The following is an 18033-nucleotide window of genomic DNA, read 5'->3' on the forward strand; positions in this document are numbered from 1 at the left end:
ATAAATTAGTTATATCCGATCAAGAAACACTGGCCAGAAATTATCATCCAACCTTCCTACAATTCTCTCTATTGAGAGGAGAAAAAAAATGGCACAAGAATTAGAAGTTTTGAGGGAAGATCTTTCTCCCTGGAAACCAGAAGAGGGGAAGGTGTTCTAAGGCACCCCCTCCCCACCACCACCCAGAAGCCTAGGTCATGTGGTTGAATTTTCATTGCCTTATACAAGATTGCTTAGAATTAAACCCTTTCACCATGCTGAACCCAAGATAAAGCCTCCAATCCTCAAGGCAAGGATGAGCTGAAGAAAGGAGTTCCCACCACATAGTCACACTTTATTGGAACTTATCCTCTCCAATAGCTGAGGTGGGGCAGGAATGAGAACCACTAATTTCTTCCACCTCCCAGGAAGATATGACAGCCCTCCAAGTGGGAGCTAGAGGGAAAGGCAGGCCTGTGTTCTTTGCTATACCCACTTTGAGTGAAGTTTCTTTAAAGCTGAACTGGGAGTGGGGGTAAAACACCCCAGAATTTTCCTGTTCTTACTAAGCTTTACATAGTTGATAAGTTTATTTATTTTATTTATTTATTTATTAAGTCAAATACACATAGATCATGAATACATTTATGCATATGTGGGCTACAATGTGTTGATTGGTGAGTTGTTTTTTTTTTAAATTAATTTTCACCAGTCTCATTGGCAAGAAGATCCATGGAGCATTTGACGTTGCCAAGGTGGAAGTGGAAACTTTGTATGCTTCTTTAGTTAGTCAACATATCAACTGTTATTCTCTAGGATACAAAAGGTTTGTTACAGTCCATGATATTTAGTCCTGATATTTCTTGGCTCTGTCACTTATCAAAAGAGATGAACAGAAAGTATATCCTCTTTATTTTGGTGCATAATGACAGCTATTATTAATTATTAATAGATTTTTATTTGTCTTTCTGAATATAATGATCTTCACTCTAGTTTTCCTAGGGCATTTATTTGCCAGAAGAGAGATTAGAATTTGATATAGAAGAAGGAAGTTAGAACAGTTAAGGTAAGATTCAGCTCCCTTCTCAAAACTTAAAGATTTTATAACCCCACCACAGTTGGAAAACCAGGTTTAATTGAGGGAGAAATGATGCTCTATATCCCTTTCACTTGCCATTTAAGATAGCAATAACTACAAAGATCCCTCCTTCTGTCCAGAACAATAAAACCTGGAGACACCATGGTAGAATGAAGATACAAAATGGAAGAAGTTAAACAGGGAAGTTTATGTCCACACAGGAGAATTTAGGGAGAAGAAGGAGAGAAAATGCTTCAGATACATCTGCATTGCCACGTTCGGAGGGTAAGTATTACGAGTGTTAAATAAACTGAGAAGAGAAATGAACACAGCGCTCCTGAACACACTCCTTGCTTAGAAACCTGAAAGGAGACCGTTCTGTACCAGTCTCATTCTCCACAGGCAGCCTCGCCTGGCTGTGGGCGGCGGGCAGGAAGAGACAGAGAGCCCTGGCCAGCATCTCCTTCAGGTCTTCCATGGCCTGGATGCTGAATTCAGAGTCCGTCTGAAAGACATGTAAAGGTCATAGGAAAGCAAGAAGAAAGTGGGGAGCAATGAAAACCTCCCTGTCAAGCACAATGAACACTATTTGGGTGATGCGCACACTGAAAGCCCTGAATGAAGCATTAAAAAGGTATCCACTTAATAAAAATATTCATAATTCCTTAATATTTTAGAATCAAAAGAAGATTTAAAAAAATTTAAAGAAAGTCAATTCTGCCAAGAAGACTTGCTGCGGTCTTCTGCTGTGGTGGATAAAGGCCTGGTATGAGCTGGGTGCATTTGTAGGCTAGAGGATGGAAAAAGGCATTGGCTCTGGAGACAATGAAAGCTGAATGGAGACCAAATCATTGAGAGAGAGATGGCCAGTGCTCCCTAGGAACATTGCCAAGCTAAGCCAAAAGAACAGACCATAACGTCACCAGATACACATTATATCACAGCGTGCCAGTGCCCAGGGCACAAAGAACATCCTGTCAGAGAGCAGCAGACATCAGTGAGCGCCCTGCAAGGACCAGCACAAGGCCAGAGTCCGTTGTAGCCTCCCTACCTGCCCCAAGGCCATGGAATCCTGTGAAACGCATCTCTGTCCCTTCTACACTTGACTACGAACACAGAGAGAGACGCAGACAAGAGTGAGGCTCTGTGAGAGTTTGACATTTCCACCCAAAATTAATGGAACATACTGAGGCTGTTTAAAATTAGAGAGTGGACTAAGATTGTTTATTTTGTATATTTTTCCCTGTAAACCAGTAGTATTATAGACAGCTGCAGATAAAGTAAAGGAGCTGCATTTTCTCTGCACCTCTGATTTATAAGGTGAGTAAATTCTGTAGCAACACTACAAGTGGAGTAATATAGATGAATGTGCTAGACACATAATAAATATTATTTTTCTCTTTAATTCCCTTTTTTTCTTCTTATACTAAAGTGGCATTTTTTTTCAGTACATATTTTTGGGCCACTTAACATCAAAGCACACTTTTTTGGGGGGAAGAGAATATTTTAAAATAGATCAAAGTTGAGTTGCAGCCTTCCCAAACATTATGAAAGCTGACCTGGAGGAGTTATTTCTTTGCCTTGCCTCTCACAGCTAACATAGGGGCACATAACCTTGGCCGAGCTAATGGACTTCCATAGGCTCTTTAAATCTTGAGGAAGTGCTGGTAGGAGGCATAGAGAGTTAGAGGTTTCCAAAGTAACAGTGATTACAGATTTCAAATCCTGAGCACAACAGTGACTACCAGTGATAGGAACTCTAAGAGCATTCAGGGGTATGACCTTAATGTATTAGCTTCTGTCTTAGTCTTCCCAGGATGACATAACAAAATACCATAGGCTATGTGACTTAAACAACAGAAATTTATTTTCTCCTCAGTTCTGGAAGCTGGGAAGTCCAAGATGAAGGTGCTAGCCAATTTAATGCTGATGAGAGCTCTTTTCCTGGCTTGTAGACAGCTGCCTTCTTGCTCTGTGCTCACATGGTCTTTCTTGGGTAGTTGCACATGGAGAGTGAAAGTGTGTTCTCTCTCTCTCTTCTTTCTCTCTGCTTATAAAACCACCAATCCCATTGGATTAGGGCCTCACCATTATGACTTCATTTAACCTTAATTACCTCGTAGAAACCAGAATAGTGTTGCTATATATTGTCTCCAAATATATTATATTGAGGGTTAGGGTTTCAATATATGAATTTTGGGGAAACACAATTCAGTCCATAGCAGCTGTCTAATTTCCGTTTTTTTTTTTTAATTTTTTTTACATATACATGTGTTTATTAGGTTTCCACTTTTTGCCTTCACAAAATTAAAAAGTCTTAAAATGTAATAACAATAATAATGTTTAAGATAAGGACTAGAAATAAATACCACGTAAATAATGAACAATGATAAATACATTCAGAAATCAGATAACTGCTGCATCAAAATATTAAGCAATAATAATAATAATGCAAAGAAAGTAACATTCACATTGTCAAATAAGAGTGTCTATTATAGAATGCTTTGACTCTGAGGTTCAGTATGGAGTCATCAGTTAACTTTTTCTTCTTATTTTTTTCCAAAGTCTCAAAAAATAGACAACTAATATTTATAAATAAAAGTAAAAGTTAATTTCAAAAAACAGATCATGCCAAATCTTATAGACAATAGAAAAAGAAGAAATACTTCAAAATCATTCTATTTACTCTAGATACGCCTGATATTAAAATTGGAGAAAATATATTATTATAAAGGGGGAAATTACAAACATATTTCACTTATAAATGAGGATGCAATATTCTAAACAACATATTAACAAGTCGAATTAAAAATTAATGTTTAAGTAATGTACTCTGGACAAAATTAAATACAATTTATGAGAGAATTAGTCACTATTTTCTTTCCTTTCCTTTTTTTTTTTTTTCTTCTTGTCTAATTTCCTTTTTATTTACAACTTAATTCCCTGGCTTTTTTCTTTCCTTTTTTTTTTTTTTTTTTTCTGTCAGTTTATCAAGTATCTCATATCTTCCCAATAAACCCATTTTCTGTTTAAATTAACCAGAGCCAATTTCTACTATTAGCAACCATGAACCCAGAATGGCTCAGGAACTGCTATCAGAAGATAGTCACTTGGTAAATTAGTGCTGGTTATCTGCCCTAACTGGTATTAAAGAAAATGAGAATTTGGTTGGAGTTCAGGAATGGAAATATGTCAGTTGCAACAAATAGCTAAATTTTTCTTCCATGGTGATCTTTAATGAAGTGTCCATCGAAAAGAAGGATTTAGGGGATCAAATTGTCACTGCTATTGTATAACGTGAAGAGCATGAAGAATTTAAAGACTGCGTGAGGTGCCTACTTCTAATGAGACTGGACAGCTTTAAGAAATGGATGACACGTGCAAATCTCTATATTTGCACTCAAGGCACAGACCCAGGGACTTTCTCTATTTGTGATAAATGTCTTCAAAAAATGTTTGCCAAAACCAAATACAAAGTTTAAGTTCTGTGGGTTCCTGAATAAAGTCTGTTGAATTGCCAGTGTCACCAAGGCACTTTTGTGAAAGTAACAGCAATGATCAGGAGATAATGGGAAACTGAATGTAGGTGAAAGCATGGAGGCCTCAGAGCACCCCCAACCCACATTCTGCACTCAGCCTTGCTTGACAGCCAAGGAAGACCTACCTCCTCTCTGCATCATCATTCTTCATCCGCTTGACCCATCTCTCTGACTCTGTAGAACATAGAACATCTCACCTTCAGCACAACTGGTCCCTTTAATACCCAGTTAAGATGCATGTAAGCCAGAGGATGTGGGGGTGGGGGCAGAAACCATTGGAAATACAGAGACTGGCTACTTCAGGAAAGTTTCTGCATGTCTAGTGGTCTGGAGAACTCCAAAGTATATAGTGAATACCTTGTTTCTCTACTACTAAGAGTCAAAATATGTAGTGGGCCATTCTGGCTTTTTCAGGCAACATATTTAATATTGGCATGTGCTTATTTGATCCACTTACCAGATTATTCAAAAGGCTTGTATTTTTTAAGTGGCTATACTACTTAGAAATAAGGGCCCAACTGATCTGACGGTGCCCCACGTATCTGTGGTAATCCAACTAAAGTCTCTGAGTGGGGAATCCCAAAAGAGGTCCCTAGATTTTGGAGCAGCAGCGTAGCCTCTTTGTTACATTACTACTCTCCTTTTGAGAGGTCTTTGTTTGCTACTGTGCCTGAGTAGAGGTTAAATCCTGACCATGACTTGCCAGGTGACTATGGCAAATAAAGTGAGCTATGGATTGAAGTGTTACCTGATCCATCAGCCATTGGGTCAGGTGAATCCACTGTCACCTCATCAGCACAGGCAAGTGCTCCACACAGGGCTGCCGTAAACGACATGCACAGCTGGGCAGACCCCCAGTGTTCTGACTCCTGCAGCACTGTCACTCCTCCAGCAGTCTAAAGAGAAGTATCCTGTGACTGGATGTCTGAAGAGAAAACACTGGAAACTGAACTCTGTCTAGGAAGTGCCTGGCGTAAGACAGATGTAGACTGCTCAAAGCACAGCCCTGTTTAGACTTGAAGTTCAGGGCAGAGAAAAGCCATTAGGATTCCACCTGGGTGAAAAGAGCTTTGATTAGCATATCTCATGCCCTCCTGGCATGGAAGAATATATTGTATGAGAAAAGCATCTATCTATAATAATCCATGACCAGTGACTGGTGTGCTGGCTAGAAGGTCACAATTAGAGGATACAGATGGCAATAGGTCCAAGAAAGAATTATATGGAGGGACTTTTCAAAATCGATCTAGAAGGGCGTGATATTCATGTGCAATCAAAAGTTCTGCACCATAAAGCTCTTAGTGATCTGGTGGAGGAGCTGCGCTCTGTTCTGTCTGTCATCCTGTGTCCAGGTGCATGAGTGTGTCTACAGTAGCAAGTATATGGGCTGTACAAGGACTCAGTTGCCTTGACTAAGGCTTCCCTGGTTAGTGCCCAATGAGAGATTAATTAGTCCCCCAATACAGTAACATATCTTGAAAGGAAAATCAGCTGGTTTTCTATCATGAAGTGGGATCAATCAACTCACCTTCACTAGAATAGCTGCTTACTCTGAAGTTTTTCTTCTACTCCTTCTTCTCTTGGGTTCACCAGTCACAAACTTAACTAAGTTTATATTTTGTTGTGATATTTGGTTGTCATCTTGGTGATTAGCTTCTCTTGGTTTCTGCCTATCTTCTAGGCCTGTTTTTTTTTTTTTTTTTTTTGTTCAGTCTTCATGTTGATTCTGTGTGCTATAGTATAATGGCATATCTTCTTCTATTCAAGATCCTGCCCGCTTAGCTTAACCATGGTTTCTATAGTTTGAAACTGTGAATCCTGGAGTGCCTCCTCTCACCTCCTATACTATGACCTCTATTTTATTTTTTGCATCATCTGGCTCATCCATACAGTTACTCTATGAGCTAAGCCAGGTTATCCATCCATTCCCACACCAAATGCCAAACACTATGCTTAGCAGCTTAGCACTAGTTATACATAGAATTAATGTTCTCATTATCAGGGATGAGGACTCATGAAAGGGATGTCTGGAGAGACCAAGGGGACTGGATTTGTAAATGGACTTTGGAGCAGTAATTAATCATCCATGATTAGATGTTTACTTGACATCAGCTCTATAATTTGGATATTAGTTAATGTCTCAGTGAAATGTGATTAGATTATTGAACTGCAATGTGTGAGCCTTGAAAGGAGGAAAAAAAAAATCTCAGAATGGCTTCTGTCTCTTCTCTTCTCTTCTCTTCTCTTCTCTTCTCTTCTCTTCTCTTCTCTCTTCTCTCCTCTCCTCTCCTCTCCTCTCCTCTCCTCTCCTTTCCTCTTCTGTCTCTCTCTTTCTTTCTCTCTCTCTTTTGAGACAGATTTGCCCTCAGTAGAGAACAGTGGCATCGTAGCTCACTGCAACTTCAAACTTTTGGGCTCAAGCTATCCTCTTGTCTCAGCCTCCCGAGTAGCTGGGACTATAAGCACCTACCACAGCACCCAGTTACTTTTTAGAGATAAGATCTTGCTCTTGCTCAGGCTGGTCTTAAACGCCTGAGCTCAAGCAAGCCACCTACCTCACTCTCCCAGTGTGCTAGGATTACAGACATGAACCACCTGGCCTGGCCTGTTTTTGTGTTCTTGACGTCAACTCCCAAGATGTTGGCCTCAGTTGAGTTGCATTACCTCTCTTGCTGTGAAGAGGCTTTTTGAGATACCCGAAGCTTATCTAAAATACTAAAGAGATGGATCCATCATAACAACTTTAAAAGGATAATGTTTTTATTCATGCAAAACTTTTTACTTCTGAACCTCATGAATATACAAAACACATTAACCCCCTGATCAAGACTGCTTAGAAAATGTTGGTTAATTAACTAGTTAATTCATGGTTAAACAGAAAATTCCCAGATCATTTTCCTAAGATGTAACCATTCATTATCCAGTGTTCCTAAGTGCAATACTACAACCAAGATATAATCCTAATTTGAGACTAAGTTCACACAGTGATCTAGGTCCACTCTTTTCAATGTCCTTCCCTTTTCTATAGAAATGTACAATATAGCGGTGTAGAAAATAAGACAGTGTCCACTCACACAAGGTCTTGCCATGCATTTTGTCTTTTTTAAATTACATTTCTGGTTTCATTTTTAGTTGCCATTTAGCTCCTTGTTGTTTTTCATTGAAAAGAAAATTCTGGATAAATGAGTTTATCCAACTGAGATTCAACTGTACCAGCAAAACTGTATCCCCAGGTGCTTCACTAACGTTAGCATGAGGCTTGTCCTTTGGAATATCAAGACAGGCCAATGCCTATTTTAATCTCTAATCTAAATCAAGAATTAAACTATGAAAGCTCTTCTGACTATACCTGAAAATATCGATCAGAAATAAAGGACAATTACCATTTATTTAAAAAAAAAAAAAACCAGAAAATTTTATCTGTTCAATATAAATGCTTTTATTTATTTTTATGTGTGTTTTCTTTCTTTTAATATAAATGCTTTTTTAAAGTCTTTAAAAACCCCTAATATCCCAGGAGAGGATCCCTTAATCACTGACCTCTGTTAACAATGGGCCTGGGGGCTCTACAGTTTTTTCTGAAAGAGGATTAACACTTTAAGCCAGTGTTGAAGGAGAAATTAAGGCATATTTCAAGAAAGAAAAATAAAGTAGATGTCATAATCTCTCTAGAATACTAGGTTCTTATCTAAGGTACAGAAATAAATAATAAGATTAGTGTCTGTCAGCTTTACTTAGGGATAATAAATTTGTAGATGCTACCCTGGCTTGCCACCAAACATGTGAATGTTCTTTTAAATGTTAAGTTCAGAGAAGGAGTGTAAGGCCCAGGAAATTGGAAGCCAGTCAAGGTTGTTTTCTTCTAAGAAAATAACCAGGTGTTCCAGCATCATCTTCCACTAGGAAATTATGTCTGTAAGAATAGCCTAATTTCAGATTTAAGGTTCCAAAGAAGGTGCTTCCCACTTACATTCTCTGGAAAATGACCACAAAGGTGTGAGAAGATTTAGAACTCATCTGCCAGTTTAGAACTCAGTCTTATTTGTGGCCTCTCCTCACCTAGTGCTGGAGGAAAGAGAGGAGAGCGGAAGAGTGGAGATGACTAACAAGGAGGTCATCCACGGTCATTGGCAGTCCTTTGGACAGCACGAAGACAGGGTCAAAGGGATGAATATTCCAATGTCTTGATTCAGAATTATGAAGGGAGAGCCCATAGGGTTTCCCACAGTTGTCTCTATGATGAACTTGCCCTGCCCTACTGGGGGTGTAGGGCAAGTGGAACTTCAGTCCAACCACTTAACACCTGCTTGGATAGGGCTGATCTCACAGAAAGGAGGGAGGTCCACAGCACTGTCATTCATCTGGTGGAGTTCTCTGCAGTCAGACAGGCCTTCACACTCAGTCCCCTGTGCCCAGCCATGGTAAAGTGAAAGTCAGGCTAACTTCTTCGTCTCAGCTTCTGAACTCACGGCATGATGGGTCCTACTAGATCTGAACTGTCCCATACAGGAGCCTCCAGCCCCTTGCTGCTGTTGAGCACTTGAGATGTGGCTAATGCCACCTATTGACTCATATTTTGACTCATGTTTAGTGGTAATTAAAGTTTAAATTTCAAAACTAATATTTGATTCAATTATTAGAAACTTTTTAATGTGTTTGGAATAGCAGTGGTATATGAATCTACTTCTTCAATCATAAGTTTTATGAAATGTAACTATAGCTTCAGTATTTCTGATGAATGTTTAGTGTCTGAATTGGGATATACTATGTAAGTATAATGTATAAAGCAGGCTTTGAAGGCTTAGTATCAAAAATGTACAATATCTCCTTGATAAATTTATACTGATAACATGCTGGAATGATAATATTTTGAGCACACGAGGTTAAGTAAAATATATTATTAAAATTAAAATAGGACATTATGTTTCCATTGGACAGTGCTGGTGTAGCCTATCCCATTCCAATGCCCTCATAGTAACCATCTCTCTATTTGCAGCTTCTGTAGTGAGTGTATATTAGAGAAGATGGGAAACCAAGGTAGAAATTATCTTTAACTACCAAGAACATAGTTCTTTATATCACCTAACCCCAGTAAGAACTGCCCCCATCACAAGGTCCCAAAGCAACAGATGCTGGCGTGAATGCAGAGAGAAGGGAACACTCATGTGCTGTAGGTGGGACTGCAAACTAGTACAGCCTCTATGGAAAGAAGTATGGGGATTCCTCAAAGAACTAGAAGTAGACCTACCATTTGATCCTGCAATCCCGTTGCTAGGTATTTACCCAAAAGAAAATAAGACATTTTGCTATAAGGACATTTGTAACTCAAATGTTTATAACAGCACAATCCATAGTCACAATGCTGTGTAAACAACCCAAGTGCCCTTCAACGCATGAATGGATTGACACACTACAGTATATGTGTACCATGGAATACTATTCAGCCATAAAAAGATGGAGATTTTGTGTCTTTTGTAACAACCTGGATGGATTTGGAGAACATTTTCCTAAGCAAAGTATCATAAGAATAGAAAAACAAGCAACACAAGTACTCAATACTAAATTGAAACTAGTAGGTTAACAACTATGTGCTCATATGAGAGAAAAACTCAATTAAATTCAGGGTGTGGGGGAAGGGTTGGATAAATTCCTACCCAACAGGTACCTTGCACAGGTAGATGGCACACTTCCTGGGTGAAGGGCACAACTGTAACTGGGACTTTTACCTGACAAAAGCAAACTACGTACCCTAACTGTATGTTCCCTCATTTTAATCTAAAATAAAAAATGCAAAGATGAAACAAAGGCCTTCCTTAGCCACCCTCCTGCACACCTCATCCCCACTCAAAGTACTTTATATCGTATACCTGCACAGCACAAGCCTGAAAAGTTGTCTTGCTCTGTCCTTGGCCAACCCAGGCTGCCTCTGTAATTGTCTGCCTCAGTTTGTGTAACGGTGCTATGTTATGAGTGGTTAATGCCTACCCCAGCCTGGGGACTGAAACCGAGGCCCAGCTGAAATAAAAACATGACCTCTCCTCACCACAGAATCTCCCTCTCATGACATTTCCTTACAAATGCCATAAAATGGCTAATGCGGTCTTAATGCACAGATTGTACCCCGTTCTCTCTGATGAAAGATGAGTATTTTCTTTTCCTTCTTTCTTATTCCTGAAGTATCATCTCATTTTTCATCTCTTCTTTCATTGAGACCTTGACAGCTCCTTTTCTGCGCTATGCACTGTTAGGCATAAAGGCAAAGAATACACACTCTGCTCCCAAGGAGATCACATTCTAAGAGGTAGACATGTAAATAATAATTAAATGTAGTGTGATAAGGGCAAAGACAGACCAGGCCCGCAGTATGAGGAAGGATGTCAACTTAAAGGAAAGTTTCCAAGGAGCTGACCCTCCTCTACTCCTGAGGGGAGGCAAACAGGAGGACGGCGTCACAGGTGGAAAACCCAGCCCGTGCAAGTGGATGGGCGTGTGAGCACCTTGGAAAAATCTAAGTCATTTGGTCTTTCCTGGATGTAAAACAAGGCATGAGAGAGACATGGTGGGAGAAGAGTGGCCTAGGAGTGACCATTTGTTAGATGAGATAAACAGGAGAGCAAGTTCAGAGAACTCTTCAAAACTATCAACAGGCAGTAGATGTTTCCTTTCCCTTCCTCCAGCTGGGCTTCCATCTGGAAGCTGGAAGCCAGCTAAGAAATGCTCACTCCCTCAGAGCCATGCAGAACTTGGCATTTCTAGAGATATCAGGTATCATCTTAGGCATTTAGCAGCATTTGTCGGGTGCCTCTTATGAGCCAGTCAATTAGTCAGTATACTAAGCAGAATATTAGCTCCTTGACCTCAGGACCTCACGGTCAGTCCGGGAGAGATTTGTAACAGGCAAAGCAGAGGCAGTCTGGCAAGGAACCATAATTTTTCTCTCCTTTCTTAATTACTACTTAGGAATGAAATCACGGTCTTAAAAAATATTCGAGGGGTAAAGCTATCCTGCTCCTAGTCAGTGTTCCTTACTCTTGGCCTTCTTTCCCAGTGACTAAGGAGCTAAGCAGAGAAGGATGTTCTGACCTGGTAGACAGAACAGTATTCTTGCAGACTTGGTTACAAAATAGTCCTTGCTTAAACATCCTCTGCGGTGCTTCTCATAACAGAGCTCTTTTACCACCATTAATACCTGTATCCACTATGGAGAGAATGTTTATCACAGCGCACAGCAGAGCCTGTGCAGAGCTTGGGCAAACCAAGAGGACCTTCCTCTTCATTTTCAAAAGTAAAATTGGAACATGTAAGAGACTGAGTGCACTAGACCTCCATGAGAGGCAGAACAAATCGATGCTCTGAGATCACTAGTCTGAGCATAGTCAAACGGGGACTGAAAAAGTAGTTAGCATGTCTTCCTACGTCACAGGCAACAAGGAGCCAAAGCAGATGTTGCATATACCACAGCTTCAAATATTATCCATCCAAGAGCCTCACTGTGTTAGTTGTTTCCTGCCTCTGAAAGGCTGCATTTGTCATGAAAACATTTCATGGCTCAGACCCCAAACTGAGAGCCAACCCATATTTACGGTGCATGGTAGAATCTCAGCGCTGACTGCCCACGGCTCTGCTCAGCTCTCCCGCCAGGCGGCTCCACTCAGCAGGTGAAAGGCCAGCATGGGCACCTTGACTCCTGGGCAGCCAAAGGTCAATCCATTGCCCATGGGGAGAGGACAGTGTGCTGAGCTCAAATCTGAACATTTTATTGTCTATACCCATCAGGGATTTCTTTAGTGTCAAAAGCTATGGTAGTTAGCTTTAGAAATCCATATTGTGGAATTTGAACCGTCTCAATGTCCATCATCACAAAAAAGCTCTATGAGTCTTGTGAACAAAACAGAAAAAACTTCTGCCAATAGTTGAGAAATAAATTCCTCCTTTCCTGCTGCTTAAACCACAGGATAATGAGAGCTCCCAAGTTCACTTTGCAGTCATAAAATGGAATGCACAGGCTTTTCCTTTTGATGTGTTCCAGTTTAAAATTTTAGGGCTGATGCCTTTTCATCCTTAATTTATCTTCCCTTGTAAATATTTCTTTACTACTTCCAATATCTTAAGTATACACATTTAAAAAATAATTCACTCCTTCTCTGATTTCAGTTGTATAACTTTATGTTATGGTTCAAGTTTGGAACTAAATAAACATACCTCTAGCTATAGCTCTGAAAATACCCATGGCAGCAAATTAAGTCAAACAAATGTTTTGGTTGGTGGTGAGGGTGTTTTTTAACGATCTTCCTGTTCTTGTCTGGAGGCCAAAGGATAGACTAGGTGAACTCTCACAGGCTTTTCTAATTTTGTATTTCCTTTTTGTCTTTTTTTTCTTCTTTCTGACTTTGTATTTTCTGCCACATTAATAGTTCTCAAGTTTGTTGGATAGCCTGGTTTAAAATTTCACCACCAGAGGGTGCTACTTGTTTGCTTCTAAAATTCTTTTCACTCTAGGTCTTGAAGACACCGAGGCCTTGCTACTAAATAAGCATCCTCCCAACAGCATTAAGAAAGAAAGGTTTTCAGAAGGCCTATAGCAGCACTGGACTTCAGGCAGTCAGATTTCACTTGTCCTTCATGTTATGTTTTTAGAACAAAAGTTGAAAAATCTCTGTAGCTTGCACAAACCAGACTGTACCATTTACTTATTTGCTGTAAACCAACCAATGCTAGTCATTTTTCTGTTGTTAAGGTTTTTGCTCAGTAATTACTATAGAATAGCAATGAACCCAGAACTCCATTTGCCTCTCCAAACCAAACAAGAAAATAACATGAAGTAAAAAGAAAATTTGCCCTGCTATGTAATGAAAGGCTCTAACAATGAAATTTTCACTTACTCTATTTTCAGTAAATGCATTTTCTGCTTTTATTTTTGCATAATTTTGTGTTGGTGTCATGTTTGACTTCTAGCAAGCATTTGATATATCAGCTTCAACTTCTCTTATTACTGTACTTTTACAATTCCTGAGATTTGGATGAGAAGTTTTCACTTTGATATTTTCTGGTATTGGGTTCAATTCCCATTCATCTATGTGGACCTTGCATGGAAAATATTTTAAAATTGTGCTCAGACACTCTTGGATACTTTCATCTGAATTAGCAAAGCAAATCAGGAGTAGGCCAAGTTTTCCAGCGAAGGGCCAGATTTTAGGCTTTATGAGCCATACGGTCTCTTTCACAACTATTCAAGCCTAGTATTACAGCAAGAAAGTAACCATAGATGTAAATGGTTGGATGTGGCTGTGTTCCAACAATCCTTTATTTCTAGCAACAGGTGGTGGGCTGTGGTTTGCTGACCCCTGCAAATGATGTACCTTAATGTATGCACTCTTCTTACTGATAAAATTCAGAAAAGTTTTGTTATAATAGTGTCCCATGATGATTTTCATCCTCCTCCTCCCACAATTTTGACCTGGCCAGAATACGCATTTTGAAGTTCCTGGGTCATTTGGTAGAATATCATTGGGTTCCCTCTCCATAGCTTTCAAAATCAGAGCTGGAGACTTTGGCTTTCAGTGCGCCATTATGTTTGTGTCCTGTGACGATCTCTTAAGGTAGGATATGAAATCGGTAAGAAGGATGTTACTCCCTGACAATTTCTCCAGAGATAATAAGGAAAGTAAACAAAAGACACAGTTTACCTTCGGATTGATGTGTAGCAAGAGGAGTTTGGGTCTCCTTTGAGTAGGACACTACTTCTCTCGGCAGGAAATCCACTTGGGTAACCTTCGACACACCCAGCTTATGCAGTCTTCTTCTGCAAGTAACAAAGAACAAATGCTTACAGAGAGAAAGCATTCCTTGCAGAAGAATGGTCAGTAATAAAACAAAGCACTCAAACAAGCCACAAACCCCCGTAGCATCTCAGTACAGGCAGAACTGGCCTGGAGCTGGAAGTCAGGATACTTTGGTTCTTGACCCACTTGGACCCTAATTTGCTGAGTGATGTCCAATAAGACTCACACTGACCCTCAGCTTTCCTATCTGTAAATTAACTTCTTGGTCTGGCTCAGGTGAGACGCCTTCCATTCTGAGCATCTCTGATTCTATTGGGTTAAATTTTATTAAGGGCCTTTCATTTGCAAGACAGGATTCTAGTCTCTTAGGTGAGAGGGGAAAAAGAAGTGTAATGCTTCTCAAATTTGAAGAAAAGAGAGATGGTTTCCTTAGTGGGGTAACACACTCCCTGTGATTGCAGGGAGGGTATCATATTTCAAGGAGGAGTATGTCACTTCTCATTTCTCCAGAAAAGGAACAAACGCAGATATGCAGGTGAATTTGTTTGAAAGACACATTGATAGATAGCACAGACAAGTGAAAGAGACACTGTGCCAGAGTGATTGATTAAAGTCTTAGCATAGCATTCCAGAGCTAACCGGGATCACGTAAAAAACCATTTCTGAATCTTTAAGTAGCACTTCAGGAGTTGTCCGATGGTTTTACATCCATTATATTAACCTGTCTCATGATATCTTTATGAAGTGTGGAGGGAGATGTTATCATATTATAGATGAGGAAAGTGAAATTCAGTTTAAGAGACATTCCCAAGTATTCACAATTCATAAATGGTAGAAGCAGAGCTGAAATACCACTGACTCAAGGGCTGGGACAACACTTTTCCTACCATGCCAAACTTCTACTTAAGGTGTTTACTGGTGAGTTCTGAGTTGCTTCAAATATCCTACAGGACCCTGAGATACCTGGAACTATCTAGTCATAGAGGCAGTATTGTCTGGTGGCCTCTGGCCCACCATTTACCAGCTGTGTGTGTTGTCTTGAACAAGTGACTAGGCTTTCTGTGTCTCAGCCTCCTCCTAGGTTAAAGGAAATAACAGCACTTTCTAATATGATTGTTACGGGTAATGTGTATGTACCACATACCTATAACGCATAAACCACATATGTATTAAGTATTCAGATGTACATAATTTATAAACATAAATATCTTAACACAGTTTTCAGAACTTTCTTTTTAGTATATAGATGTAGTATTCACAGTAGACATATTTTACTACGCTTCTAGGTAATGTCCAGGCATGGAGTATGTGTGTGTGTCTGTTAGAAAAAAAGAGGAACAGGTATAATACCCATTTAGCTAAAATCTGACATTCCTTAGCTCCCTAAGAACAATAAAAGCAAATCCTATGCATAATATTGTACTTGATAATAATATTATTGTATTATAACATAATAACACATTGCATTATTGCTTCATTTCCTTAAATTATTATAAAAATGAGAGAGAATATATATCACAGTTAAGATTTTTTATATACAATCTCCCTCAAATTCTAAGAAAACAAAAATTCTCCTTTTCTGTGAGTTACTAAAACAATTAAGGTGAGGTCTAAGTTGGGCACAAAGTAGTAGAGAACCATCGCTAGTTTGAAGGACAAGCCCAGCTAGGTGCAGTGGCTCACACCTGTAATCCTAGCACTGTGGGAGGCCGAGATGGGTCGATAGCTTGAGCTCAGGAGTTTGAGACCAGCCTGAGCAAGAGTAAGACTCTGTCTCTAAAAATAGCCAGGCATTGGGGGCAAGCACCTGTAGTCCCAGCTACTTGGGAGGCTGAGGCAAGAGATTTGCTTAAACCCAAGAGTTAGAGGTTGCTATGAGCTAAGATGCCATGGCACTCTACCCAGGGCAACAGAGTCAGACTCTGTCTCAGTAAAATAAAATAAAATAAAATAAAAATCAATGAGTGAGTCAATCAATTAATGACAAGCTTGTCTGGCTGTCTCCGAGGTCCAACACAAGCCTGACTGAAGCCTAAGTACCCACCACACAGGCCTGGCCCACCTGGGCCTATTTCACTGGGAACTCTCAGCCACAAGAGGGCAAAAGAGGGCCAGGTTTGGCCCCAGCCCTTTCTCACAAGCTCCTTATAGAGGGAACCACAGGAACAGCACTAGAAACTCAATTACCCAATGAGGCAAAAGGCTCCAAGTTTCAAAGGAAGAATTCAAAGTATTATTTTAAAACCTCCTTGGATCAGAAAATATTGCTTTCCTTGTTGAAATGGGTCTTTCTTGAAGCATCTGAAGAAGAAAACATGAAGAGAGACCTAGGATGGCTTGAAGCAAAGTCCTTCCTGCTGTTATTTAGCCCAGAGCATCTTTCTAAGGTCCCAACAGGTTGGTCTTTATGACAGACGAGGAGATGGAGAAGAAACCACTTCAAACTGGGGCCTCCCCTGGCACAGAGAGAGTCTCCCATCAGCATCTGTGTAAGGCCTGGGGATCTCCAGGCCCTGCTTGAGTGGTAGCGACACACCTACAGGCAGACTCGGGGGCACTTGCTAACATGACATAAGCTGCAGACATATCTTGTTGAGTGACCAGCAACAGGCGCTGGGCCATAAGAGCCTACTCTGGAATTTGATAATCCACCACAGACGCTGAAGCCAACTGGCGAGACAGCATAGCATCACAGTTAAGCCATGCACTCGCACAGCAACTGGGTTCAGATCCCTGCTTTGTCATTTACCAGCTGAATGGTAGATGAAAGCTTTGGACAAGTGACAAATCCTGCTGAGCCTCTATTCTTTATATTTCTTATCTGAAAATGGATAGTTACCATTAAGCTGTTAAGATTCCTTGAGACTAACATTTGTAAAGCGCTCCATTTAGTGCCTGGCGCACAGCAAGTGGCTCTTGGCTCAAGTAGTTTTAATTTATCTTTTTTGAGGATTATAAGAATGCTTCTATTTGTAAAAAGAAATCAGAAAAATCATATGTTCTAATGTTCTAAATTAAAGATCCTTTAAGATAGTAGAGTAAGATGATCTCTGCCATTAAGACAAGAATCACACTTGTAATTTCAGGGGGCACAGGTATAGATTTTTGCTCCTTGGGAGAATCTGTTTGCTTTTCTTTTAAACTAAAACTACTATTTATTACTGTGAAATTTCTCAGTTTTCAAAACTTAGCTTGAGAAAGTGTGTTTATATTACTAAAACAAAAGTAATTTCAGCATGGAGGAATGACTCCATAGTGAACCTCAGCGTCAAAGCATTCTGTAACAGACATACTCTTATCTGACAATGTGAATGTTACTTTTTTGCATTATTATTATCATTACTGCTCAATATTTCATTGCAGCAGTCATCTGATTTCTTTTCTGAATGTATTTATCTTCATTCATTCTTTGGAGGTTTTGTTTCTAGTCCTTATCTTAAACATTGTTATTGTTATTAAATTTTAAGCCTTTTTAATTTTGTGAAGGCAAAAAGTGGAAACCAAATAAACACATGTGTATATACATAGAGAAGAAAAGTAATTTCTTTTCTCAATAATTATTAAAAAGTTTCAACCATTTTTTCATTGATGCTATATTTGTGAGTTCAAGGTCCTAGTTGGACCCAAGCCATCAAAAAGAAATAAAGGCTGAGTT

The 18033-nt window shown here is 39.6% G+C and overlaps 1 protein-coding gene across 4 annotated transcripts in view; it reads right to left on the reverse strand.

Annotated features, from left to right (window-relative positions):
- DYNC1I1 (dynein cytoplasmic 1 intermediate chain 1) overlaps positions 1-18033 on the reverse strand; it is a 340112-nt gene that overhangs the window by 240144 nt on the left and 81935 nt on the right. For all 4 annotated transcript variants that reach the window (XM_053609525.1, XM_053609523.1, XM_053609526.1 and 1 more), the window contains one exon: positions 14283-14398. In XM_053609525.1, the coding sequence (XP_053465500.1) occupies positions 14283-14398 (116 nt within the window). The remainder of the gene's footprint in view (positions 1-14282; positions 14399-18033) is intronic.

Source organism: Nycticebus coucang, chromosome 11 (genome assembly GCF_027406575.1).
Source record: "Nycticebus coucang isolate mNycCou1 chromosome 11, mNycCou1.pri, whole genome shotgun sequence".
NCBI lineage: Eukaryota > Metazoa > Chordata > Mammalia > Primates > Lorisidae > Nycticebus > Nycticebus coucang.